The following is a 23858-nucleotide window of genomic DNA, read 5'->3' on the forward strand; positions in this document are numbered from 1 at the left end:
TAACACGTCAAACCGAGTCATGCTTGCCGTGTAGTATATTTAAGGTAAACGAATGTTGAATTATATATTGTAATTTTGCAGAGTTTGTCAAAGTTGGCGAAAGGTGGTGATGAAATCGACAAAAGATTTGTCAAATGTGTGCTGGATGCAACCCATTCCTAAGTCGTTCTCAATTCTCACCAACTCCTCCCTGTTGTGTTACCAAATAACTCCTTTTTCTTTCAACCAATTAAGCACCAACAAATTATTTTTGGTCTTAGGACAATGAGTCTCAGCCAATATAATTATAGAGTTACAGCTACAAGGTGACATTTTAGTGGTCAAAACTTCACTTAATCACAATTGATTTGAAGCTCTTGACAAAAAAACTCCAAACATGAAGGCAATGAATCATTAATAAAAAACTACTTAATTGAGTAAAAATTTGTAAATTAAGTTATCAATAGTCCATCATGTTGATAAAGGGGTAGTATAACACTCGTGAACCGGAATAAGATATCCCTAAATCAAAAGCATAGTTTGTATTAACAACCTTTGTCGAAAATTGAAAACGGCCTCGAGCATTTAATGTTGGGACTGTTTTTCTCAGGGTGATTGGATGTGATCATGGACCAAGCCAATCTCGAGAATGTTTCTTATCATCTTTGTGGATGCCACTGACTCACTAATATCGTCGCGCCACTTGCAACCCGGAGTAGACAAACGGGTATATGATTATAATGCTCCTACAATTTTACACTACATTTTGGTGTTATCACGTTCGTGGAAAAACCAACACCAAGGAAAACATAAAAACAAACTGAAGAAGTAAAGTCAATTCTGAATAAATGCGTTATTTGTATTTTTCGTATGTATATTTCTTTTTGGTGGCAAGGCCAGACCATTGTGTATGGGGACCCCAATCTTTCTGTTTGTAGTATTATGGTCTAATAAGATTGACGTGAAAAATCCAATATTTGATTATGAGTGTGAAAGTGATTGGAGCTAAATAATGAATTACGAGTCTATGTGAACTAGTTTGTCCCGTTTACATCACTTGGCTCATAGCCTGCTAGCTGATTAAAATTTGAGTATTCTTTGGTGGTATGTTAATAATGATATATAAGATGTTTGTGTTGCATATATATGGTTCTGAATTTCTTTGTGATACAACCTTGACCATAACATGAATTATGGAAATATGTATGGGTGAATTGGTGAAATAATCAAAAAGTAAAGTAACATTGGTGAATCAACATGTTTATTCCAAAACTGGTCAATGCCATAAAGTAGTGTTTGCCTTTATAACTTATTATTTGAAACTTTATAGATCAAACATCACAATTTGCGCATATTATTCATATAAAACAGTTGAAGTTATATCATGGAATATTAAAACAGCAAAAAGAAACCTATTCATTATATAATTGCATGAAAAAATAGAAGAATAGTGTAAGACTCTACTATTGTATTTTCTTGATATAATATGGGCCCTGTATATGGGTGCTAAACAGACCATAACATAGCGCTGGGCTTAGAGTCACATACACTAAGAATGTTATTTCAGACACAAGGCCTCTCTCAGCGAGAGTGAACAAGTGAGAAATGTGTTCAGTTCATGATTTTAGGAGGCTGAGTAAGGGTTTAAGTGGTTGGTGTTTTCTATCTACTAGCCTTATGTTAGCATTGGTGTTGAATGTTGATTTTCCACGTTGGATACGATCTGAACTTCCAACATGCGAGGTTGATGATACTCATGGGCACAAAACAAATTCTCTCTTTTCTGGTTTTTTTATTTAAAAAAAAAAAAAAAAGTTTGGCATTTCATTAGGAAAATCTGAATTTTGTCTTTAAGTAATCGATTTTCAAATCCCTAACTTTAATACTTAACTTCAGAAGGCTAAGCATTTGGGTTTAGGTCATTTTTTTCCTGCTATTGTTGATATTCAACGGCCCGAAAAATAGAAAACAAAATCAGTTTCAAATTCAATAATGTGATAGAGTAAGTGTACATTCACATAGGAGACATAAACGGGCATAAACAAATCTATTAATGGAAAATAATGGCTAAATTACAAAGACTGTCTCCAATAAACGACAGCATCATCAGATGCGTTGTATAAAAACTCTATTATTGCTTTACTTCACGTTTCCTGTGGTTATTGACCTCAAACTTAATTGGTCTCTTTATAAGATTCTTCTATATATAGCCTCTAGGTAAGTATCATTGGGTTGTGTCTGCAGTTCCAAGATTATAGCTGTACAAGTTTGGCAGCATAATTCTCTTTAGGCGTGGAAAATAAACCATCAACTTAAAAATTAATGAAAAACTTAGGTTTGAACACTAAAGATTTAGTCATCTAAGTATGTACTCACAGGTTAATATATATTAAAACCCATAGTATTGGTTAGTAACACCACATATGTATACTCTGAAATGAATTGCAGGAAATCTACTCCACAAAATAACTTTTCAAGTTTGTTGAAAAGTCATGTAATGATAATATCGTTTGGAAATCATTCGCTATTTTATGGTTAAGCTGCTTAACATTAGTATCACAATCCATAGACTCACGTAACGATTTCTACAAATAGAACAACTATGAATCTCCTTCAGAGTACATTCTTCAATTCATCTACACTCTCACTTATCTAGTCACAGACTCACAGTAACATATCCTCCTAAATTTGCCACTGAAGACACTATGTCACCTAATTTTGTATCAATTTACTCGCATAGATTCAAATTTTAGGAATGAATATAATCATTACACTGAAATAGACAAAAACTTAATAAGGAACATAGGAAAAATTTAAACAGAAGAAGAGTGTGTTCTTTCGTGTTTAGTTTTCACCTGAGAAGAGAGCTTGGTAATTCTAGTAATCACGCTAGCCAATTTCGTCTCCTTGACGAAGACGACGCCGTACTGAACATAGAGAACGACCTGGTTCTACGAGTAACCCGAATTCTGGACCCGGACCCGGATGATGCAGCAGCAGCAGCAGCAATGGATCCAGATGATCCACTAAAACATCCGAAAAGCCTCATGATCCGACCCGCAAAGCCACCACCTCTCTCTCTACTACCTCCACCATCTCTTCCACCTCTTCTCGAACCCCAAGCTACTCTTCTCGGAAGTCTCTCATCACCGAGTCTACCACCATCAACCTCCGTGTAAACCACCGGCATCATTCTATCTCCACCTCTCCAACCACCAGGGATTCTCCCTACAGCGAATCCTCCACCTGGTAACCTCCAAATCGTTAACCCCGCAGCTGAGTCTTCCTCTTCCTCTGCAGTAGCGGTAACAGCAGTCAAAGCAGCACCGGTTCCGTCGGTGAGATCCTCCGCCGGTAGCTCATGACGGCAAACCGGACAAGAGTTACGAATCGCAAGCCAAGGAAGAATACAATCAGGATGATAGATGTGATTACAAGGCATCTCGCGAGCAGATGATTTCAAAACGAAATTCTCTTTGCAAACAGCGCAATGAGATTGAGAATCCGATAAGAGATGAGTCGGATCGATTTCAATCAGAGGCAAAGCTTCAATGGCCGATTTAGAAGCCGGTGGATGTTCACAAGAACGAAGATTCCGATTGGTGTTAAGCTCGATCTGAGAAATCTGATCTAACAAACGATCAAATCCAGAACCTAACAAAAACTCAGTCATACTCGGTGGTAAAGGTCTAAGACCAGAATCAGTACCATCATCGTAATACATCTGAAAAGCAGATCGATCTAAACCTTCGGAAACAACATCAGAAGAAGGAGCAGCAGCAGATCCACGGAGAACAATAACTGGATTAGGAGATCGATTGCTTCGTGTACGAGTAACGATGGTAGGAGTGGGACTGTTATCGGCGTGCATAGAAGCGGATGGGGTGGAGGAAGAAGAAGAAGGAGGAGGGAAGCGAGTGGGGCTGCGATGTTGAGTGGTGGTGGTGGTGGTGAAGGAATCGGAAGGTGTGAAATCGAGAGGCTCTTGGATGAGTTCGAGGAAACCACCGTCGCAATCAGGGCAAGAGATTGAATCGGAAACCCAAACGAATCGGCTACAACTATAGCACCAGTAAGATCCAGAAGCCATGAGAATAGGGATCTGAAAGAGAGGAAAATGAAATCAAATCTTCAGGAAGAAGAAGATGATAAAAACATCTGGGAGGATTTGGGATTTGATATGATTGACTTTTAATTTGAGGATAAACGGAGGAGAAGAAGGAGGTGTTAACAAGAAGATTACAGAATTGGCTTATACCCAACCGTCCATTTCGTGTGCTGTCACCACCACCTCCTCCTCTTTTTTTTTTTTTCCTCCTTGTTGGTAATTTTAATTAAACGGTTTTTTTTTTTTTTTTGAAAATTGAAACTGTTTGTTACCCTGAAATAATAACTACCCATCACCCCCACTAATTCATATTTTTGATTATTTAGATTAGTGATTTTGATTGTAAAGTGGTAAAAAAAAAAAAGAGTCTTGACCAACAACAAAAAAGTCGGTAAGTAAAAGAGTAACAAATTGCTTAACATATTTGCAAAACTATAAATAACAATGTGTTTTTGATTAAATTACGTATTATTGGATAAAATAACAATAAACTAAAATATTGTTTGCTTAAAAGATTGGTCAACTAGTTAAAACTTAAAAGATTTAGGGTCATTTGGTTTATATTCTCTTAATGAAAGTATAGAAGAAAAAAAAAAGAAAAGCCCATTATAGTCAATAGATAAAGCCCATTTATATTGTAATAATGCAAAAGCGTAATGAAAAAGCCCAGTATAGCCCATTAACTATTGTAATTTCGCCTCGATTAAATTGTCCCAGAATAGTTAGTGAGAAGAATCCCAGAGTTTCTTCCATCTCTCGCTCTTTCGATTTTGGAGATATTTACAGGTACGCTTGCTTTTCCCTTCACAACATCTTCTTCTTCCTGCTCCTCTGTTTCAAATTCCGAAAATCAGGTATTTCTCTTAATCTGGAAAATGTTCTATTTGAGGAAATGAAATTATGCCACTTCTGCTAGTATTTTTTGTGTGATGAAACAGCCCTGGATCTCGTTGAATCAGATACTGTCACAATTTTGTTTACATATATATCTTCTTGAGCTATATTATCTGAGTTTGAGTAATAGACAATAGAATTTAAAATCCTTGTTAGTCACAATTCTGATTAGTATCGTTCGTTTTCTCTCTGAATCTGAGGCCAACATTGTCTGTTTTGCTTGAAGAACCCTGTTCTCTTGTAGACTCATTAACCGCTTTTGTTATAGCTGAATATTCTATTTCTAAGCTGCACTACATGATTCCTAATTTCTTTTGTCTACATGTTATCTTATTGATTGTTGTTCATCACTATGCTTAATTGTTTCTTATGTGCTTGAAAAATGCAGTAACATGACAATATTATTGATTAGCTTGTTTTGTTTGGTCTTTGTTTAAAGATAAAAAATGGGAGCTTCGAAACTTTCCGGGATGCAAAAGCAAGTCTTGAGTCTCTACAGAGGATTTCTAAGAGCAGCTCGTTCAAGACCAATAGAAGACAGGAAGAGAATAGAGATGATTGTGTCAACAGAGTTCCGCCACAACTCTAAGGAGGTCGACCGTAAGAATTTTCAGTACATCGAGTATTTGCTTCGGTTAGGTACTAAACAGCTTGATCAACTCAAAAGCCCTGCCATAGTTAGCCTCTCCTCGATCAAGGTCGTTACATCTAAAACCTGATACCTTATTTTATAGCTTGTTGCTCTAGTGACCATAGATAACAAAGCTGAGGAAATTGATTCGTTTTCCTCTTTTTACATTGAGTTATGTATGTATGATGATGGATGTTCAAGGTCCATTATAAAATAAAGAGAATTGTGATCACAATTGAATATATATATACACTTTCACACAATTATGTGCATCTGCTAATAGTCTAGAGATTGCAATCATTCAATATGAGAAGCAATGTATCAGATTTCATCTTTGTAAGAGTACCAGTCAATGGTGTAGTGCTCCGTTGCCAATGGTCTTGCTTTACATGTGAATGCGACACATTGTTTTTTTCCGGATTCAGTTTTGTCCTATAGTTCTGTTCTACTTAGTGCTATTTGGCCTCAGATTTTGTATACTTTATATGTCTAAGCATTTACCTAGTGTGCAACATTGGAATAAGAAGTGTAGTTTATGACAAGGCAATTTTAAATTACCAATGTGTTGTACATCATAAAAAAAAAAAAAGGGAACAAAAGAGGACAAGATCCAATCCACAATTACACAAAGGAGAAAAATAAACCAAAAGAGACAATAGGAGTAAAACAGCAAATTAATAAGCAGGATAATATTGCTCAAAAGTTGTAGACACAGGTTCCATCGTCACTTCTAGCCGTTGGATCAAAGTTTTCAGCCACAGGATCAGTACACCCTTCAGGAACTGGCAGGTTTACTTGCTGGGCTCCTTTTCCTGCAAGTCAAGTAAGTTTAACTTCAGAAAACCTAATTCCATTTTCTTCTCTTTCTCTTTTACATTTTCATACCCAGTGGCCAACTAAACCAAAAAACAAACGAGTTTCAAACCTCTGTTTTACCGTAGAAAGTTCCGCGGCCGATGGCGTCAGCGTTTGCGTCTCCCAAAGCAGCCTGGCTGAGGTAGGTCTCGGCAAGTTGGACTCTCTTGACATTCTCTTGTTCCATCACAAGCATGTTTCCGTATTCCATAAGCTTCTCATAAGTCATCTCGGGTTGCTCGAACACGGGAGGTCCTTCCCTTGAGTTAACCAGCCTCTTTCCGATCTTCTCAACTCCAAGGCTCTCAACGAACTTCCTCACTTCATCATCGTACACTCTCGCCCTCAAAGCACCGAAGAAATCTGTCCACACCAAAAACACATATCAGATTCTGCACGAGGTCCTATATAGAACATTTTCAGGGTAGTAAGAATCTTTCTTACCGATAGATTGACCAGGGAACTGATCAACAAGTGTGACAATGTCTTCGTCCTTGATCTTGTCAGTTCTGAAGATACCCTTGCAGACACCGATACGGTCTTCACGGGTCGGGGCCCAGTAGAACTTCTCCATACGTCCATCACGGATGAGAGGAGCGTATAGGGTGGAGAAATCGTTACCAGTGCAAATGATGGGGACACGTGCGTTCTCTTCCTTGTTGTACATTCCTGGGAGCTGGACGTTGGTTGGGTTATCAGCAATGTTCATGAGTGTTGCGTTAACCATCTGGTTGTTGACAGTGTACTGAGTAGTACCACCCATACGACCCGCACCAGCGTCAAGATCGTTGATGAAGAGACAACACATCTTTCCCTTCTTGATCAAGTCAGCTGCCTCACGGTACCTCTGACGGATAAGCTTTGCGGGTTCTCCTGCGTTTCCACTCTCAAGCTCTCCAGCACTCATCATGATTGGGCTGCAAAAAGATTCAAACTTTTTTAGATTCTTGTCGAAAGAGAGCTAAACAGAAACCGGGTCAAGATCGGAGATTTGGGAAATGGACTCACTTGATACCCATCTTGGCCATGACAAGCTCACACTGGAAGGATTTACCTTGACCTTTGCCTCCCCATATACCCAAAATAAGTGGAACCTATGAGACAAAAAAAACAGGCATTTAAAGATCAATAAAGTTGTGTAATAAGTCAAGATTGCACCAAAAAATACTCAAAAGAAAAACTTTAAATTATACCTTGATGTTAGGCAGAGTCAAGAAGTTCTTGGTGATGTGAACAACAAGCTTGTCCATGAAAGCAGGAGCAATGTAAAACCCATCCATCATGTTGTCCAAGTTGTACCTATATTTCAAGAAGTAAAGACAATTTTTAAAACCAAAGACTCCAAAATCTTTATGGAACTAATGAGAGATCTAGAGAGATGAGAACTTACTGCCTAAGGCCTTGGCTAACGTATTCGTATGAGCTAAGGACAGCGTGGTGAGTTCCGGTTCCCATAGGAGCTTGGAAGACAGAGTCAACCATACCCTTGCCTCTGGTGATGTCTTGTTGATCATCAGAAGTGTCGTAGGCAAGACCTCTCCATCTGTCTCCATCGGTTTGTTTGTCTTCTTTCACAGCCAACACCTTGAATGATCCGTTGCTCTTCTTGTTGCTCTGTGCGAATCTCGACACAGTTACAACTTTCTTTCCCAAGAAGGTTGAAGCTGGGGCTGATACAGCTCCTGATCCTGACCCGTTCAAGCTCAACTGCAACACACACACAAAAACAGTTCAATCACCAATCATGAATTCAAGTTTGGTTTATATGGTTCAAGAACCGGTTTAGAGACTATTCCTAAGGATAAAAGGCGCTCAATCAGGAACTGAACCGAACCAAACCGGGGAATAAACTTTAATTTGGTTCACATAGCTCAAGGTATAGACTAGTCCTGAAGACTAAAGAGTAGTAGTAGTCTCTACAGTTTCAGTTCAATTACTATACATCGATTTAAACACATCTACTAAATCTATAGTTCACAAGTAGAGAATAAAAGAAGCATCAAAGTATCTTTAGATTTCCTAGTTAAAGTCCTGATTCTTCTGTTCTGTCAGAGAATCTCAAAGTGATTCAAACGATCAAATTCTTGAGCTATATTTGTAAAAACCAAAGCTATTCAAGTGGTGGATAAGCACAAAGCGTTAAGATTATGTTAAAAGTAACATTAAACCACTAATGGAGATTGAAGTGTACCGGAGCTCTGTTGATGGCACCGACGGTGGAAACTGCGGCGGCCATATCTCAAGACTGCGACGAGTATGCGTCACAACACAAGAAGCTGAAGAGAGGAATTAGATTGGTAGAAGAAGAAGCTTAGAGAGATGTTGGTGTGAGCAAGAAACTGAGAGATTTATAAAGCGAGTGATCAACAACCAATTCGTTATCTCTTCGTCTTCAAGGCTTAACTCTCTGATCGCCACACGATGCGGATTGGCCAAGTTGCCACGAGGAAGATGATTAGGAGGATTCTATTTTGATTGGTCCACGTGGAATATGTTTATGAGGTTGTCGTCAAATGGCTAATCTGTGCCAATGGATTTGTTTTTTTTTTCAAGTGAAGATTATAACATTATTTATTACCACATATGCTTTGGAAAATCATTGTTTTTTTTTTTTTTTTTGAGGATTGAGGTAAGCCATTCATATGTGATCAAGATACTTCTACACTCTTCTTCATACGATAACATTCCAAAATTTTGGATAATGACATTGCTTATCGATAATAATGTTCCAAATAACCGATGTAAACTGATTGGTGGAGAGAAATTGGCTTAGCCAATAGAATATAATTCTAATTTTGTTATATACAACTCTAGATACAACAGGTATCAAGTATGTGGTTATCAAATTAACCATATTGTACTAAACCGCTAAAAACTAATTAATGCAACTTTTTCTTTACACAAAATGTAAAAACAAGTGATGCAATGCATACGTAAGATTTGATAAATATATAGTTTAGAAGATGAAGTAAAGATAGTCGAGGCTAAGATAGCATCATGCAAAATATCATATGCTAAAATATGAAATAAGATTATAGTGTTTAAATTCATAGTGAAAATATGAATATATCAGAAATTCATATGAATTTACTTGTTTTAAAATAAAAATGATAACTATATCATAGTTTATTGTTCCCTCAAAGTTACTATAAAAACAACTCATCTAAAACTATATATTCACAATCACAAGCAATCGTTTTCTACACTAAGCTATAAAATGAAACACTTCACTTGTCTGATCATTATAATTTCTCATCCTCTTCATTATTTTCAGTTTTCTCAACCATTCTCTCATGTGGAACGAGCCATCATATCATCAATGGACAAAACCAAATTTTAATTTTAGGCTTCATTCGCTGCCGACGAAGCAATATGTACATGTTCTACATGCAAGACAAGAGAACAAAGATTACTGATATGATATTAAACTATTATTGATCCATATATAAGACATGTTGAAGAACCAAACGATTGATAATAATGTGGTGGAGCTACTCGCACAATGCTAAATGTTAACTGTATGTGACAAAATTAGCAAAAGTTTGCGTGCCAGGTTTGATTCTTAGTACACATACATGACTTTTAACATACTGAGGTTAGAAAATGAAGTACAGTAAAACCTTTATAAATTAATAATGTTGGGACTGCAAAATTTTATTAATTTAAAAAGGTTTTAATTTATCGATAAATTAATATTTTTTAATTATAGAGAAATTTTCCTAATTTGGTAACTTTTTAAAAAGTTTTATAAGATTTTTTTCATTATAGAAAATATCTTTCTAAAATCAATTACAAGTACAAAATTATATCATGTCTAGAAAACAATACCAAATTTTTTTTGATACAGTAACACATTAGAACTAAATTTCAAATAAGAATAACTACAAATTTAAGTAAAAAAAAATCAAAAACATTTCTTACATATAATGTATATATATAGTTGATACATTTATGCAATTATTAATTTATGATATTGATGAGACTATATATTTACATAGGACTTTCAAAAAAGTTATTATCTTATTAATTTATCGATGTGTTACACTTTTTACATTGGTCCTAACTTGGGATCTGGTGAATTTATTAATTTATAGAGGTTACTAATTTATCGAGTATTAATTTATGGAGGTTTAACTGTAAAAAGAGTTGAGGTTACCATTGCAATAAAATATGAGACAATGTGTAGAGGAGGATAAAAGATTGAACAAAAAGAAGAAAGCCAACTAGTTTTTGTCAAAAGGATAATTTTCCATGTGCATGCAAGTATGCAACCACATCAAAATCATAAATAAACATTGTCTAAAATGTTTCTAATAAAAATAGATGTAAAGAAAATTCATCAGTTTAATAACTAGGGTTTAAGAGATATTTACAAATACTAACCATTAACATCATATTTAATATGACTTTGTAAAATCTATGATCAAATAACATGCAATTTTTTTAATATGTAAAATAAATTATCTCAAAATATTTGATTGAATATATACCCTTTAATTTAGCATTGATTTTAAAAATCCAACAATTTTCTATAGTATATTTTGTAATAATGTTATTGGTTCCTAAAAAAGATGGTCACATCATTCATTAAATAAAATGAAATAAAGAAGTGTTTCCTTCGTCGCATTGAATAAAATAAAGTAAACCTTCCAAAGACTTTTCATTGTCTTCGCCTGCGAGCGCTAAAATTATCTCCGAGCATTCTCAAGTTGGGTGATTCGGTACGGATTACTGATTTGGGAGAGAAAAACCCTAGATTGGAATTAGATTCTGGGTTCTTGGGCTAAAGGTTTCTTCATCTCCTTCGAATCATCCTTTTGTAAGTCCAGTGGATGTGAAAACCCAGTACTCACTGATTCTTTTTATTAGGAATTTTGTAAGGTTTTGGGTAGAGTTTTCACAGTTTTGATGATACTAAAATGTGGGCCACTGGGTCTAGAGAATGAAGAATCTTGCTTTTAGTGACAAAGGTTGTTCCTTTGGAGTAGTAAGTGAGCAAGATATCAGAAAAACTGAACCTTTAATCTCAAGAATTTACTTTGATTGGAGCTTGTGAAGTCCTTGTGTTATTGTTGCATGATGTTTTCTTTGAGATAACTTGGCAATGTGTGTTTGGTGTTATTGTAGAGGGAGCAAGACGATGAGTAGAAACCCTTTCCTGGATCCTACTCTTCAAGAAATTCTTCAAGTGATTAAACCCACACGAGCAGATAGGGATACGAGGATCACAGTCATTGATCAGTTGCGTGACGTCTTACAATCCGTAGAATGTTTAAGAGGTGATGACTCTTGATGCACTTTTGTGCTTCTCCCATTTTTCTTACTGTCTAGTACTGCCTTGAACCATACCAGCCATGGATGTGATTATGATATTGGATATGAAAGTGAGATACTTCGAGCTTTCAGTAAGGTAATATCTGCTGGAATTGTAGCTGCAGAATAGTAGAAGTGGTTCATGTTACTCTTTCGCACTATTCTCGTTCTGGAAACAAATTATTTCATGTGATGCTTATAGCCGCTCGTTGTCTGGTTCTGTGATTGTTAGGTGCTACTGTTCAACCATTTGGATCCTTTGTGTCAAATCTCTTCACACGATGGGGAGACTTAGATATCTCTGTTGACTTATTCAGCGGTTCTTCCATCTTGTTCACTGGAAAGAAGCAGAAACAAACTTTACTCGGACATTTACTACGAGCACTGAGAGCGAGTGGTGATTCATTTAGCTTCTATTTTTTTCTTCTTTTTTTGGTTTTCTCTTTGCTTCACTGTTGTTTACCTTATATACTACTTAAGTAGTTTAAGTATTATTTCATGTGCCGATTTGTCTCACATCCATTATCATTCAAAAAACAGGTCTATGGTACAAACTGCAATTTGTTATTCATGCGCGAGTTCCTATTCTGAAAGTAGTGAGCGGCCACCAGAGAATTTCTTGTGACATTTCTATTGATAACCTGGATGGGCTTTTGAAGAGCAGGTTCTTGTTCTGGATCAGTGAAATAGATGGGAGATTCCGCGACCTGGTTTTGCTAGTAAGTTAACATGCAAATAAAACCATATTGTGTGTTTCCAAAGGTTTAATTGATTCTAAACGTATCTACCTCGTGTATTCTACATTTGTAGGTGAAGGAATGGGCGAAAGCTCATAATATCAACGACTCAAAGACCGGGACTTTCAACTCTTACTCTCTCAGTTTGTTAGTCATCTTCCATTTTCAGGTAAGATAGCTGTTCTGTATTCATAGATTTTGCTGCCTTCAGCCTTCTGCAGTTACTGCATCATTAGAAACCATAGTAAGATGTTCTATGTTGTTTGTTGCAGACTTGTGTGCCTGCAATCTTGCCGCCTCTAAGAGTGATATATCCGAAGAGTGCGGTTGATGATCTGACAGGTACGCTCAATGAAAAGGTTTTGAAGCCAAACCACACAAAATATATGTGTTTTTGGGGTAAAGGGACAAAAGTTTTAGCGGTATGGTGTCTTGTAGGTGTACGGAAAACTGCAGAGGAAAGCATAGCGCAAGTTACTGCTGCTAATATTGCGAGATTTAAATCAGAGAGAGCAAAATCAGTCAATCGAAGCTCGCTCTCGGAGCTGTTGGTCTCTTTTTTTGCAAAGGTGATTGATTTCTCATACATTCTAGCTTTAATTTTTTTCCCTTAATAATATCCACTAAAGTGCTCTTGATAGAAATTAGTATCTTGATTTTGCTGTGTGGCTGTATCTATCAGTTTTCAGACATAAACGTGAAGGCCCAAGAGTTCGGTGTTTGCCCGTTTACTGGAAGATGGGAAACTATAAGCAGCAACACTACATGGCTGCCAAAGACATACTCACTCTTTGTTAGTCTCTTTCTCTTTCTTTCTCTTAACCTCTTGTTGAGTTATATTCATCTCTATGGCACCATGTGAGTCTCCCGGCTAACATGTGGGAATGGTGTGTGTTTCAGGTTGAAGATCCTTTTGAGCAGCCGGTGAACGCTGCAAGGAGTGTGAGCCGTAGAAATTTGGACAGAATAGCTCAAGTATTTCAGATTACATCGCGCCGTCTTGTCTCAGAGTGTAACAGAAACTCCATCATAGGGATTCTGACAGGGCAACACATTCAAGAGTCTTTGTACAGAACAATAAGCCTCCCAAGTCAACATCATGCAAACGGTATGCACAATGTCCGTAATCTGCATGGTCAGGCTAGGCCACAGAACCAGCAAATGCAGCAAAATTGGTCACAGAGCTACAATACCCCGAATCCACCACATTGGCCACCACTAACACAATCCCGACCACAACAGAATTGGACTCAGAACAACCCCAGGAATCTTCAGGGGCAACCACCTGTCCAAGGCCAAACTTGGCCTGTAATCACACAAACTCAAACGCAGCAGAAGAGCCCATATAAGAGTGGGAACCGACCATTGAAAAATACATCTGCTGGTTCAAGTCAGAATCAGGGCCACATTGGTAAGCCATCTGGTCATATGAATGGTGTGAACTCTGCAAGACCTGCATATACGAATGGTGTGAACTCCGCAAGGCCTCCATCAAAAATTCCAAGCCAAGGCGGACAGATCTGGAGACCGAGACATGAGCAGTAGAATGAGGTGTGCAGACATGGTTCAGAGATACTCCTTCACATATTTTGGATGATTTTGTATTCTGACCTTGGGGCTTTTTTTCTATGGATCCATTCGTTACAATCAACAGATTTGCAATAGCAGAATGTTGTTACTAAAAAATGAGGACGAGGTAAACTTTTACTCAGTAAAACACCACAATCAAATTTACAGTTACATTAAGAGAAAAAAGAAGAAAACAATAAGAGATATACTACCAAACAAAATATATTGTGTTGACTAGTGCAGTAACTTGTGTGGTATTAAGCTCGAAGGAGACGCTTCTCGCATGTTAGAATCCTGTAACTTGCGTGAGGACCCTCGGATGTGTCACGCAGAGAAGTATGCCAACCCATGGCCTTTGTGATTTCTTGAATTTCATCCATAACATCAATTGAATCCCTAATGTATGCTCTTCCACCGGGTCTTAATATCCGGTCCATCTCTAACAATATGGTTGACATCTCACATCTGATAATATTCAGACAAGACAAATGGTTAAACTCAACTATAGGCACCACACGATCATAGATTAAAAATTTATAAATCACTTTGAACTTGAGTTACAGATAATGATGCTTACCTTTTTCTCTCGATCGAGAAGAGTCCAGAGGCATGTAAGAAGTCATATGTCCGTGGGTATGTATCAAATGGTTCACACCTGAGGTAGAATGCATCACTTATTAAAAAAATATCCAGAGCCAGAGACTAAATCTTAGTTTACCTTAAGACACATAAACAGATGAACTTTTGTGTTTAAAAAACATGAACAGAGAAAAGGACAAGATGAATCACTAATTTCCAAGGTTTCAACTATAGGATTCCAAATTCTGATTTCATATGACAGATTCTAAGGAGAAAACAGTACCAATCGTGCATCACTCCTAACAGTCCACGGTCATAAATGACAGGCAATGTGTTAGGCCCACTGACAGGAACCACGCTTAGAACCCAGCAATCGAGTTTATGATCATTTAGTGCAGCTGCAAATCTGCCAAAGCCAAAGGAATAAATGAAGAGAGATAAGCTAAGATACCTGTATAATACCTAACAAAGAAATATTATTTCATACCCGCCAAAGCCTGCTCTCATGTCCAAAACATTTCTTAGTTTCATCTTTTTCCATTTTAAGGCGCGAACATAGCCCCCAATTATTTCATTCCAATATTTTGATTCTGCCTTGAATAGCTCTTTCCTAGCAATGTAGGAATCAAATTTTATCGTCTGCAGCCTATCAGGTGGAGTATGCAGACGGGCAGGCCATAAGGGGACGTTTCCTCCGTACCCTTTCTCAGGTATGCGACTGATGCAAGGTTTCAGATTTGTGTACCTAAAACAACAATAAATCAACATGAGGCATAAAAAATGTGATATTTTGCACACATTGTCACAGACAAGTTAACAGACAGACTAGATGCAATCAAAACAAATCAAATTGAAAAAAAGTTCTGATGCAACTCTGACAGCATTTTAAGAACATGTAGCCTTTATTCTTCTGTTGTTATGCTTCCACATGCAGGTAGCAAGATATGGCCTTGTATCACAAACAAAGAAAAACAGAAAGATTAGCAGCTGTACCAAACATTATCGGGATCATCTGATTCATCACAAAGAGGAGGTTTAGTCCCAGCCTCACGACTCAAATAGCAGTCGTTGTTGAAAGGCTTCTGCCAGATTGCAACGTATCCTTCCTTCTTTACCAATTTCCAGCAGAGGCTAATAGTAAGATTCAGCATTTCTGGAAAACAAAATGTGAGATTAAAAGAGTACACATATTGGCTGAATCAAAGTAGTAATAAAGAAAAAAAAAAACTCTCCTTAAACCCACAGAGACAAACTGTAGTAAATAATAAAGCCACGTACAATGATTACTAACTCCAAAAAGTTTATTAAGACCAAAGAATTTTATCAACCCTGAATTACAGGCCTACTCAAAGCAGATTAAAAGGATGTTACCTGTCCATTGTTCTTCCAAAGCGGGTTCATGCTTATAAACAGGCTGTGCAGCCCAAGCAAAATATCCTCCAGCGCGCAGCATTCTATTGATCTCAAGGAGCAAAATTCCATCTTTATCACAAAGAATGAAACAGCAGAGTGAGAATTTTCTGTACAAGTAATAAAAGCTAGAGCATAGTTCACACAGGGAGTTAAAAATTACAGTAGGTGCAATCTTAATCTTTTTCTGATGTATTAGGTGAAGAATCAAGCACACCATAGAACCTTACCATCACGAGTCCAGTTGATTCTACATCTTGAACAATGAATAAGATCAAAAGCTTGGCTTGGATATAACAAACGCCTTGTCGCAAATGCTGCCGCCATAGCAGGCACACCACGCTCAAGAGCAAATTGAATTTGGTTCTCATGGACATCTTTTGGTGCAACAGACATTGTCATGACATCACGAGACAATAGATAAGCACCAAAACTCGCCACACCACAACCAACATCCATAGCAACCCTAATATGCTTGCCAAACGTAATATCAGAAACCATCTGCAGACACAAACTCCAGAGCTCAACATCAGATGAAAAGATACATAAACAGTTGACGCGAAAAACAAGAACTACTACTTGGAAAAATGAGCCACCTTAGACATCTGGTCCAAGTACTGATCAGCCCCATGAATAAACTGTGTACCACCTCCAGGAAACTTGAACTTGTTCTTGTCTCGTGAAATCCAGTTCTGACCTCCTTTGTCTTCAACAAGCCGAGTATGAGGAACATTGCTAAACCATACCTATCCATAAGTAAATTCCAAATACTACTTAAACTAAATCCCAAGACATGTTATCCAACCAAAATGCAAAACTCATGCAAACAAAGGAGTACCTCGTCACGGCTTTTAGGCCATGGAATCGGCTGACGGTAACCTTTAGGAGGTGGAACTAAGCAATTCAAGCCTTTACCTTTCTCAGGACAATGACGCTCGAATCTCTCACCTCGCTCTGTCGATTTAAGCTTCTTTATCACATCAGTATTATCCAAACAAGGTATATACTCTCTCATACTCTCAGGACACATCCCAAATTTCTTAATTCTAACCCTAGCCTTAGAATCACCGTCGCTTTTCGCCTCAACGATCTCAGTCTGATTCCCCCAATCTTCCACTGTATCACTCTCAACCTCACCCACCTCAAAATCGTCAGACATCACACCGTTCGCATCAACTATCCCAAAGCTCTTAACCGGACCAGGCGGAGGAGGAGGTGAAGGAGAAGGAGGTGGAGGAGGAGGAGGATTAGCTTCCACCTTAACCTTCTCCGTGTCCGCCACCACCGACGGAGGTTGTTGTCGTATTGTGGCGGGGATTTCAATCTGGGTATGGTTAGTAGGAATTATCGCTGATAAATTAAAGACTCTGTTACTATTCGGTGAAACGGAGACCTCCGGGATCGAGCTACCGGAAGTGGAAGAGGAGAAGAAGACGAGCTGTTGGTAGCCATCGTCGGACCAATGCTTGCCTAAGTAGAAGAAAGCGACGGTGACGAAAACTAAGGCGGAGATCTTGATCAGAGTTGGGGATTTGAACAGATCGCCATTAGTGAGAGGCTTCATTAGCTTGCGTGTGAAGGATCAGCGATCTCTGGATCTGCGTAGTGTTGTTGTGTGAGAGAGGATGATTAGTGTAATTTTACAGTTGTTGCTTTTGGATTTTTCTGGCGTTCGGTAAAATTATCACTACAGAAGAATTTGCAGAATTTAGTTAAAAGATCAGAAAGTTGCAGAGAGTTTTATATAAAAAGGGTCTTTTCAATAGCATGTCTTGTTAAAATCTAATTCAGCAAAAAAAAAAAAAAAAAAAAAAATAGTACATGATAGTTTGTTAAACGTTATCGGCAAATGATGAAAAGATTTTACTAAAAACTGGTTTTTTTTAATCATGTGATTGAATATAATCATATTTATAAAATATTTATGTTAAATGTTCTTATGATAAAGTGCGATGAGATTCTAATAGTAATAAATATTTGTTTTACTATTAAAATTATATCACACAGTGCGGTTCAGTCTTCATGCAAATGAATATAATGGTTGAAGCGAACAAATCCGTATACGGATTAAAACGTTTTTCATTTACCTAAAAAATCATTGTAAACTAACAATGGATTGTTTTTACATACAAATATAATTGATTTGTAGCGGTTTGTTGTCCATCTTGTAGATGAAACGGACTAATCGCAAACGGATTTGTCCACCTCGACTGCGATAACCATTCAAACAAGATTGAAAAGAAAGAGAGACAAAGGTTTAAATGAAATTAAGAATGTACAATAATGTTGGCTTATGGTCGTTGGACACTACTTTCGAGCCCATTACATTTAATATCCTTTAAAATAAAAAATAAAGAAGGCGAAAACAGTTTCCCCCAAATTCTCATAATTTTCACAAACAACCTCTCGTCTTCTAGGTTAATCCAATTTCGTCGATTCATGAAGTTCACAATTCTCCCATCGGAAAATTCTTCGTAATCGACGACGAAGAGATCATGAGTACCGTCGGAGGTATAGAGCAGTTGATACCTGATTCCGTTTCAACGTCGTTCATCGAAACGGTGAACGGTTCGCACCAGTTCACGATTCAAGGTTACTCTCTAGCCAAAGGCATGAGCCCTGGGAAGTTTATACAGAGCGATATCTTCTCCGTTGGTGGATACGATTGGGCGATTTACTTCTATCCTGATGGGAAGAACCCGGAGGACCAGTCCTCGTATATCTCTTTGTTCATCGCTTTAGCGAGTGATTCTAATGATATTAGGGCTTTGTTTGAGCTTACGCTTATGGATCAGAGTGGGAAAGGGAAACATAAGGTGCATAGTCACTTTGATCGGGCGCTTGAAGGTGGTCCTTATACACTTAAGTATAAAGGAAGCATGTGGTAATTGCTTCGTTTCCATTTCATTTTGCTGTTGTAGTATGATATAATCGCATTTGTTAGGTTACTGTGGCTTGTTGCATTTAGGTTTTAGTAATGTTGTTTATCTTCTGCTTGAATTGCATGTTGATAGTTTATTTTGCAGAAATGTTTGTGGTGGAATGAGCTGCTAGTGCTTCTCTGTCAGAAGCAATTAAGGAACTTTATCAATGTGTTTGTGCTTTTGTTTGCTTACGGCTAAAATTGTGTAAAGCACAAGTTTTTTTAATTGTATGGTTCATATTGTTCTTTCTCTTTCTTTAAAGTATGGCTTTTGAATCCCTTGAGAGGTTTAAGGTGTGTGCATGTTGCTTTTGAAGTTTCGTGAATCTTTTTTTGAACTCTTGCATCATCTGTTGATTTCATATATTGACTCATTTCCTTGAAAGTGAGGTTTCCTTCTGGAAGTTGGTGTTTTCTCTATCATGACTTATCATCACAAATTTCAGGGGTTACAAACGCTTTTTCAAACGATCAGCTTTAGAAACCTCTGACTACTTAAAGGATGATTGTCTTGTCATCAATTGTACTGTTGGCGTTGTTAGAGCCCGACTCGAGGGTCCAAAACAGTATGGCATTGTGCTACCCCTGTCGAATATGGGTCAGGGATTGAAAGACTTGTTAGATTCTGAAGTTGGTTGTGACATAGCTTTCCAAGTCGGAGATGAAACATACAAAGCTCACAAACTGATTCTCGCGGCACGCTCCCCAGTTTTTAGAGCTCAGTTTTTTGGACCAATTGGGAATAACAATGTGGATAGAATAGTGATAGACGACATCGAACCTTCTATCTTCAAGGTAATTTTTGTTCAATATTACATCGTGAATAGTTGGCAGTACATGCAACTACAGTTTTGCTGACTCGGGATGTTTTAATTTTACAGGCTATGCTTAGCTTCATTTACACCGATGTACTTCCTAATGTGCATGAAATTACCGGGTCAACTTCTGCCAGTTCGTTTACAAACATGATACAACATCTCTTGGCAGCTGCTGACCTCTATGACCTTGCAAGGTTAAAGATATTATGTGAAGTTTTGCTATGCGAAAAACTTGATGTTGATAATGTGGCAACAACACTTGCGTTGGCTGAACAGCACCAATTCTTACAGCTCAAAGCGTTCTGCTTAGAATTTGTTGCATCTCCAGCAAACTTGGGAGGTACGGGTTGCATATAGTTTCAGGTTTTTTCAGTCTGCACTTTTAGATGCCTATATAGACTCACACTCGTGTATTTTTCTTTTGAATACATGTTTTCGTGCTTTAATTGCAACATTGTTATCATATGATGAGATAGTAGAATGTATAGGTCCTGCATTGAATTGGTGTTACTATCAATGTGGTAAAACTTAGTTTAAAGGTACTGCCATGGAATCCTTTTCATCAACCTACAACTTGAGCTATACTTTGACACTAGAAACAATGGCAATAGTAACAGAGAGAACAACTTTACGAAACTATATATTTTTAAAGATTAAAACCTTGTATGAAGGATCATCTGCCTTATTTGTATGATCCGGTTTATATAATGCATTTGGGACTTGGTGCTTGGTGCTTAGTGTAATAGTAATCCATTAAAGATGTCGGGTGTATTATTAATGGAAGTTTTGTGAGCTAATTTTTTTTTTTTTTTTTTTTTTTTTTTTGTGTATGTTACCTATAGCTTATCTGGCTAGTGTACTATTTAACTTTCTTGTTCTTATGTTCGATTTGTATATAGGAGACTCGATGCTTGATTAGACGGCTTGAGGTTTATCATCCTCAACTAGGTGCGATAATTAGTTGTTTTGATTATTTTTATCGACAATCTAGTTTTAAAGTTAACAATGACTAGCCAATGGGTAAAATATATTTTGCATTCTGGAAGATAGAGATTCAATACCACATGTCCTGGTCTTAATGTTAAATTCCACGTAAATGCTGTTATCACATCTAAAGGTAGTGCAATCATTTGCAGAACTTAAAACTAAACATTTCTTTCTTTCTCTAAAACTGAAACTGGTGAATATGGATATGTTGTTTTCCAACATGGTGGACTTTTCTTTTGTGTGTAATAGAGTGTTATTAGTTGGATGATATTATGGATGAAAAGAATCCAGGAAAAGTAAAAAGTAAGTGATGTTGTTTTGTGCAGCTGTAATGAAGTCCGAAGGGTTCAAGCACTTGAAACAGAGCTGTCCCACTTTGTTATCTGAGTTGCTGAACACTGTTGCAGCAGCAGATAAGAGCTCGACGAGTGGACAATCAAACAAGAAAAGAAGTGCGAGCAGTGTATTAGGGTGTGACACTACAAATGTGAGGCAATTGAGGAGGAGAACACGAAAAGAAGTGCGAGCAGTGTCTTAGGATCATTACATACCGTATGCAAAATTCTAGAATTATGCATTGTGTTTCAAGCAGAGTTTATGAATTCCAAGTCATCCCGTGAACTTTTTTACCAGTGAGAATTATAGAGGCCTGAACTCTGAACCAAACTGTTTGTGTCAATCATTTTACATTTCTGGACAAAAGAAAGTACAATCTCCACAAAGAGCTGTGAGAATTGACTCAAAACAAATCCTAAAACTCTGTACCAGATTGTTCAATTTCTCATTAAATCCCACAATATGATTTTCACGTCGCTATATATTGAAAGCATGTTTGACTATGTTACGTTAGCTATCATTTTATAAATGACGTGATGATTACGAATTTACGATATACGTACTGCTTAAAGAAGAAGAATGTAAGAAGAAAAATCTATTGGCGCAAAACGTCGGTGAGTCAAAGCTGAAATCAAGGTGCTGCCTAACTACGATGTTGCTTTGGTATCTTTCCATAACTTTCTCTTTTTGTGACTTTTTTTTTTTTTTTTTTTTCATTTCTAAATTCCTTCATTTAACTTTTCTAAAGTATTGTAGTATTACTTTAAAATCAACCAAAATTTATACAGTATTGTTACTATGATGTGTGTATGCATATGGGGTCACCGCGTTTGATGGTGGCGTGTATTTGTCAAAATGGACTATGCTTTTAATTAAACGTTAGATCTGGGGTTCTCTATTCTTCTTTTTTAGTCATAAATCATAATATATACGTTATGATATAATATTGTAGCCTCTATGTTTCGATTTTTGTTCCTCGATGTATCAATCTTGAAAAGAATCTTAGTTTCATTCTAGGTAATCTCAAGGTGTGAAAATCCTATGTACATAAATATGTAAAGAATTCTCAACCATTATTCTTAAACCAAAAATCTCTATCAAAACCGGTCCAACACCAGAACATCTTGATGATCTAGACAAATCAGTTTCTTAAAAAAATTATTGATATGCACCACTTTACTAAGAAGGAGAATAACAAAAAAAACAAAATGAAGGTACCTTGTCGGTGTCACGTGGGGAAGAACATGTGAAAACAAACGAACAATAATTGGAAGAAAAAAAAATGTGAATCTTGTGATGGATCAAATTAGGTATATTCTTTGTAGCTCTTTAGTGTTCGTTCACTCACAGCCTCAGGCCCTCAGCTTTGGTCTTATCCAAACGACTGGCCCGCATAACAGAGACATTACACAATACGAATGCGTTTCTATATTACTGCTCCATACTCAAATCGAATCCTGGAGACAGATTCTTATTTTTTTTGTTATATTCAATTGTTTAGATTACTAAAAGCCAAAATCATAAAAACTTTAAACGATTTGATTATTATATCACCAAAATATTGGCTTTTAATCCATGTTAATACTGATTAACTTGAAATATACTTATATTTTTGGTTATTGGGGAGGAAGGAATACAAATAATCTTTTTCGACACTGAATAGTTTCCTTTGAATGAAAGCTGATAAAATAGTGTATAAGTTCATTTTTTTATAACGTAATTTTTTTTTTGGTAATGTGAACACCCTAAAAAGATCTCCTTCTGATGTAGAAATATTATACCCATACACATCGATAAGTTAGTTTGTGGAAAGAAAAACTAACTAACAAAATAACACCTTCAATTCGACAAAAGAGCATAAGTTTAATAAAATACCTACAGAAATTTTTGACGATGATACCACTACCATTCGCCAAAACCACAATAATTCAATTCTTCTAAATGTAGATTCTATTAATATGGTCGATTGTCATTATTCCAAATAATTTATTTTTTTAAATGAAAAATTCATAACTCTAAATATACAAAAGCAATTGCTGATTTGGATTCAAATTTTCAAAGAGAACTTGTAGTTATGCATATACATAAAAAGGTAAGTCAGTTTTTTTTTTTGGCTAATAAAAACGGTAAAATCATGTTATTGATAAAAAATTTGAAAACAGTAAAAGAAATATGACCATATTTGAAAATTTACCTAAAAACTATAATGATGTAATAGTTTGATTTACTTACATTTAACTAATTTTTAAGGTCTGTTGATCGAACTCGTTACCTTGAACAATTAGTAGGACAACTCAAACCACTAAACCATTATACTTTAAGGATTTATGTAAAATTTCAAATATATATAGTTTAGTAGATGCACTTATCATCACACTCACCAATTGGATGTCAACACCTGGTTCTAGCTTTTTAATTACCAAAGTGAAAAAACTGACTTTTTCTAAAAAAAATTCGTTCTAGATGGATGCTCTTCAAATTCGTTCTAAAAAAAACTGACATAATACCATCCCTTTAAAAACACAGAATTTTTTTTATCATCTCTGAAACAAATCATTTACAGTAGTAAATGTCAACACAACATTAATTCTGTTTGTTGTTGGCATTTACAATTGCAAAATCATTTTCTCATTTATTATTCGTATTTATTTTGTCAAGAACCCTTGTCTCTAAAATATTCATAGAAAAAGAAAAGAGCCATTAATTAATGGCTTGAAGA

At 36.6% G+C, this 23858-nt stretch overlaps 6 protein-coding genes and 1 non-coding gene across 16 annotated transcripts; 3 read left to right on the top strand and 4 right to left on the bottom strand.

The window, feature by feature from the left end:
• Positions 1 to 1943: 1943 nt before the first annotated feature.
• Positions 1944 to 4318, bottom strand: RHC2A (RING-H2 finger C2A). Of its 2 annotated transcripts, NM_001336792.1 has the most exons (2): positions 2835 to 4180; positions 1944 to 2237 (listed from the first exon to the last, which is right to left on the bottom strand). In NM_001336792.1, the coding sequence occupies exon 1, from the start codon at positions 4067 to 4069 to the stop codon at positions 2864 to 2866; it is 1206 nt and encodes a 401-aa protein (NP_001318385.1). In that variant the 5' UTR covers positions 4070 to 4180; the 3' UTR covers positions 1944 to 2237; positions 2835 to 2863. The 2 variants fall into 2 exon arrangements, with proteins under 2 accessions (NP_001318385.1, NP_030517.1); NM_129529.4 differs by having other exon boundaries at positions 1961 to 4318.
• Positions 4319 to 4787: 469 nt separating this feature from the next.
• AT2G39725 (LYR family of Fe/S cluster biogenesis protein) lies at positions 4788 to 6106 on the top strand. 2 transcript variants are annotated; one of them, NM_201911.2, is made up of 2 exons: positions 4788 to 4873; positions 5421 to 6106. In NM_201911.2, exon 2 carries the CDS (start codon positions 5428 to 5430, stop codon positions 5698 to 5700), a length of 273 nt encoding a protein of 90 aa, NP_973640.1. In that variant the 5' UTR covers positions 4788 to 4873; positions 5421 to 5427; the 3' UTR covers positions 5701 to 6106. The 2 variants fall into 2 exon arrangements, with proteins under 2 accessions (NP_973640.1, NP_565912.1); NM_129530.3 differs by having other exon boundaries at positions 4817 to 4941.
• On the bottom strand, positions 6104 to 9050 carry RCA (rubisco activase). Of its 3 annotated transcripts, none has more exons than NM_129531.3 (7): positions 8659 to 9050; positions 7858 to 8174; positions 7661 to 7766; positions 7476 to 7561; positions 6912 to 7384; positions 6549 to 6830; positions 6104 to 6424 (listed from the first exon to the last, which is right to left on the bottom strand). In NM_129531.3, the coding sequence occupies exons 1-7, from the start codon at positions 8701 to 8703 to the stop codon at positions 6309 to 6311; spliced, it is 1425 nt and encodes a 474-aa protein (NP_565913.1). In that variant the 5' UTR covers positions 8704 to 9050; the 3' UTR covers positions 6104 to 6308. The 3 variants fall into 3 exon arrangements, with proteins under 3 accessions (NP_565913.1, NP_850320.1, NP_850321.1); NM_179989.3 differs by having other exon boundaries at positions 6538 to 6830; NM_179990.1 differs by having other exon boundaries at positions 6104 to 6830; positions 8659 to 8877.
• A 2059-nt stretch (positions 9051 to 11109) lies between these two features.
• HESO1 (Nucleotidyltransferase family protein) lies at positions 11110 to 14478 on the top strand (the record flags this gene model as incomplete). Of its 3 annotated transcripts, none has more annotated exons than NM_001336793.1 (9): positions 11110 to 11458; positions 11595 to 11746; positions 12013 to 12177; positions 12321 to 12499; positions 12591 to 12686; positions 12790 to 12859; positions 12956 to 13086; positions 13200 to 13310; positions 13418 to 14478. In NM_001336793.1, the coding sequence occupies exons 2-9, from the start codon at positions 11608 to 11610 to the stop codon at positions 14060 to 14062; spliced, it is 1536 nt and encodes a 511-aa protein (NP_001318386.1). In that variant the 5' UTR covers positions 11110 to 11458; positions 11595 to 11607. The 3 variants fall into 3 exon arrangements, with proteins under 3 accessions (NP_001318386.1, NP_001324414.1, NP_181504.2); NM_001336794.1 differs by having other exon boundaries at positions 11110 to 11454; positions 13418 to 14062; NM_129532.4 differs by having other exon boundaries at positions 11110 to 11286; positions 13418 to 14062.
• Positions 14182 to 17794, bottom strand: AT2G39750 (S-adenosyl-L-methionine-dependent methyltransferases superfamily protein). Its single transcript, NM_129533.4, has 9 exons — positions 16914 to 17794; positions 16672 to 16821; positions 16306 to 16576; positions 16037 to 16147; positions 15659 to 15818; positions 15153 to 15410; positions 14949 to 15071; positions 14664 to 14741; positions 14182 to 14551 (listed from the first exon to the last, which is right to left on the bottom strand). The coding sequence occupies exons 1-9, from the start codon at positions 17637 to 17639 to the stop codon at positions 14344 to 14346; spliced, it is 2085 nt and encodes a 694-aa protein (NP_030521.1). The 5' UTR covers positions 17640 to 17794; the 3' UTR covers positions 14182 to 14343.
• A 566-nt stretch (positions 17795 to 18360) lies between these two features.
• On the top strand, positions 18361 to 21618 carry BPM3 (BTB/POZ/MATH-domains containing protein). Of its 4 annotated transcripts, NM_001336795.1 has the most exons (5): positions 18367 to 18959; positions 19445 to 19793; positions 19880 to 20156; positions 20716 to 20764; positions 21130 to 21618. In NM_001336795.1, the coding sequence occupies exons 1-4, from the start codon at positions 18571 to 18573 to the stop codon at positions 20733 to 20735; spliced, it is 1035 nt and encodes a 344-aa protein (NP_001324349.1). In that variant the 5' UTR covers positions 18367 to 18570; the 3' UTR covers positions 20736 to 20764; positions 21130 to 21618. The 4 variants fall into 4 exon arrangements, with proteins under 4 accessions (NP_001031516.1, NP_001324349.1, NP_030522.1 ...); NM_129534.4 differs by lacking the exon at positions 20716 to 20764; NM_001336796.1 differs by having other exon boundaries at positions 18445 to 18959; positions 20716 to 21151.
• A 1709-nt stretch (positions 21619 to 23327) lies between these two features.
• MIR8121 lies at positions 23328 to 23468 on the bottom strand. The gene has a single exon (NR_140465.1). It is a non-coding gene; the product is annotated as a microRNA ath-MIR8121 precursor (primary transcript).
• Between the last annotated feature and the right edge of the window lie 390 nt (positions 23469 to 23858).

Source organism: Arabidopsis thaliana, chromosome 2, assembly GCF_000001735.4.
Source record: "Arabidopsis thaliana chromosome 2, partial sequence".
Lineage (NCBI taxonomy): Eukaryota > Viridiplantae > Streptophyta > Magnoliopsida > Brassicales > Brassicaceae > Arabidopsis > Arabidopsis thaliana.

What these genes read in the sequence shown, in the direction of transcription:
- RCA (NM_129531.3), bottom strand. Translation starts at nt 8,703, where the DNA reads ATGGCCGCCGCAGTTTCCACCGTCGGTGCCATCAACAGAGCTCCG. An exon ending in GTGCCATCAACAGAGCTCCG is followed by an intron (nt 8,175 to 8,658) that starts GTACACTTCAAT and finishes TGTGTGTTGCAG; the next exon opens with TTGAGCTTGAACGGGTCAGG. An exon ending in GTTAGCCAAGGCCTTAGGCA is followed by an intron (nt 7,767 to 7,857) that starts GTAAGTTCTCAT and finishes CTTGAAATATAG; the next exon opens with GTACAACTTGGACAACATGA.
- BPM3 (NM_129534.4), top strand. Translation starts at nt 18,571, where the DNA reads ATGAGTACCGTCGGAGGTATAGAGCAGTTGATACCTGATTCCGTTTCA. An exon ending in TCGAACCTTCTATCTTCAAG is followed by an intron (nt 19,794 to 19,879) that starts GTAATTTTTGTT and finishes TTAATTTTACAG; the next exon opens with GCTATGCTTAGCTTCATTTA. An exon ending in ATCTCCAGCAAACTTGGGAG is followed by an intron (nt 20,157 to 21,129) that starts GTACGGGTTGCA and finishes TGTTTTGTGCAG; the next exon opens with CTGTAATGAAGTCCGAAGGG.
- RHC2A (NM_001336792.1), bottom strand. Translation starts at nt 4,069, where the DNA reads ATGGCTTCTGGATCTTACTGGTGCTATAGTTGTAGCCGATTCGTTTGG.
- AT2G39725 (NM_201911.2), top strand. Translation starts at nt 5,428, where the DNA reads ATGGGAGCTTCGAAACTTTCCGGGATGCAAAAGCAAGTCTTGAGTCTC.
- AT2G39750 (NM_129533.4), bottom strand. Translation starts at nt 17,639, where the DNA reads ATGAAGCCTCTCACTAATGGCGATCTGTTCAAATCCCCAACTCTGATC. An exon ending in AATCAACTGGACTCGTGATG is followed by an intron (nt 16,148 to 16,305) that starts GTAAGGTTCTAT and finishes TTTGTGATAAAG; the next exon opens with ATGGAATTTTGCTCCTTGAG. An exon ending in ATGAGAGCAGGCTTTGGCGG is followed by an intron (nt 15,072 to 15,152) that starts GTATGAAATAAT and finishes TGGCTTTGGCAG; the next exon opens with ATTTGCAGCTGCACTAAATG.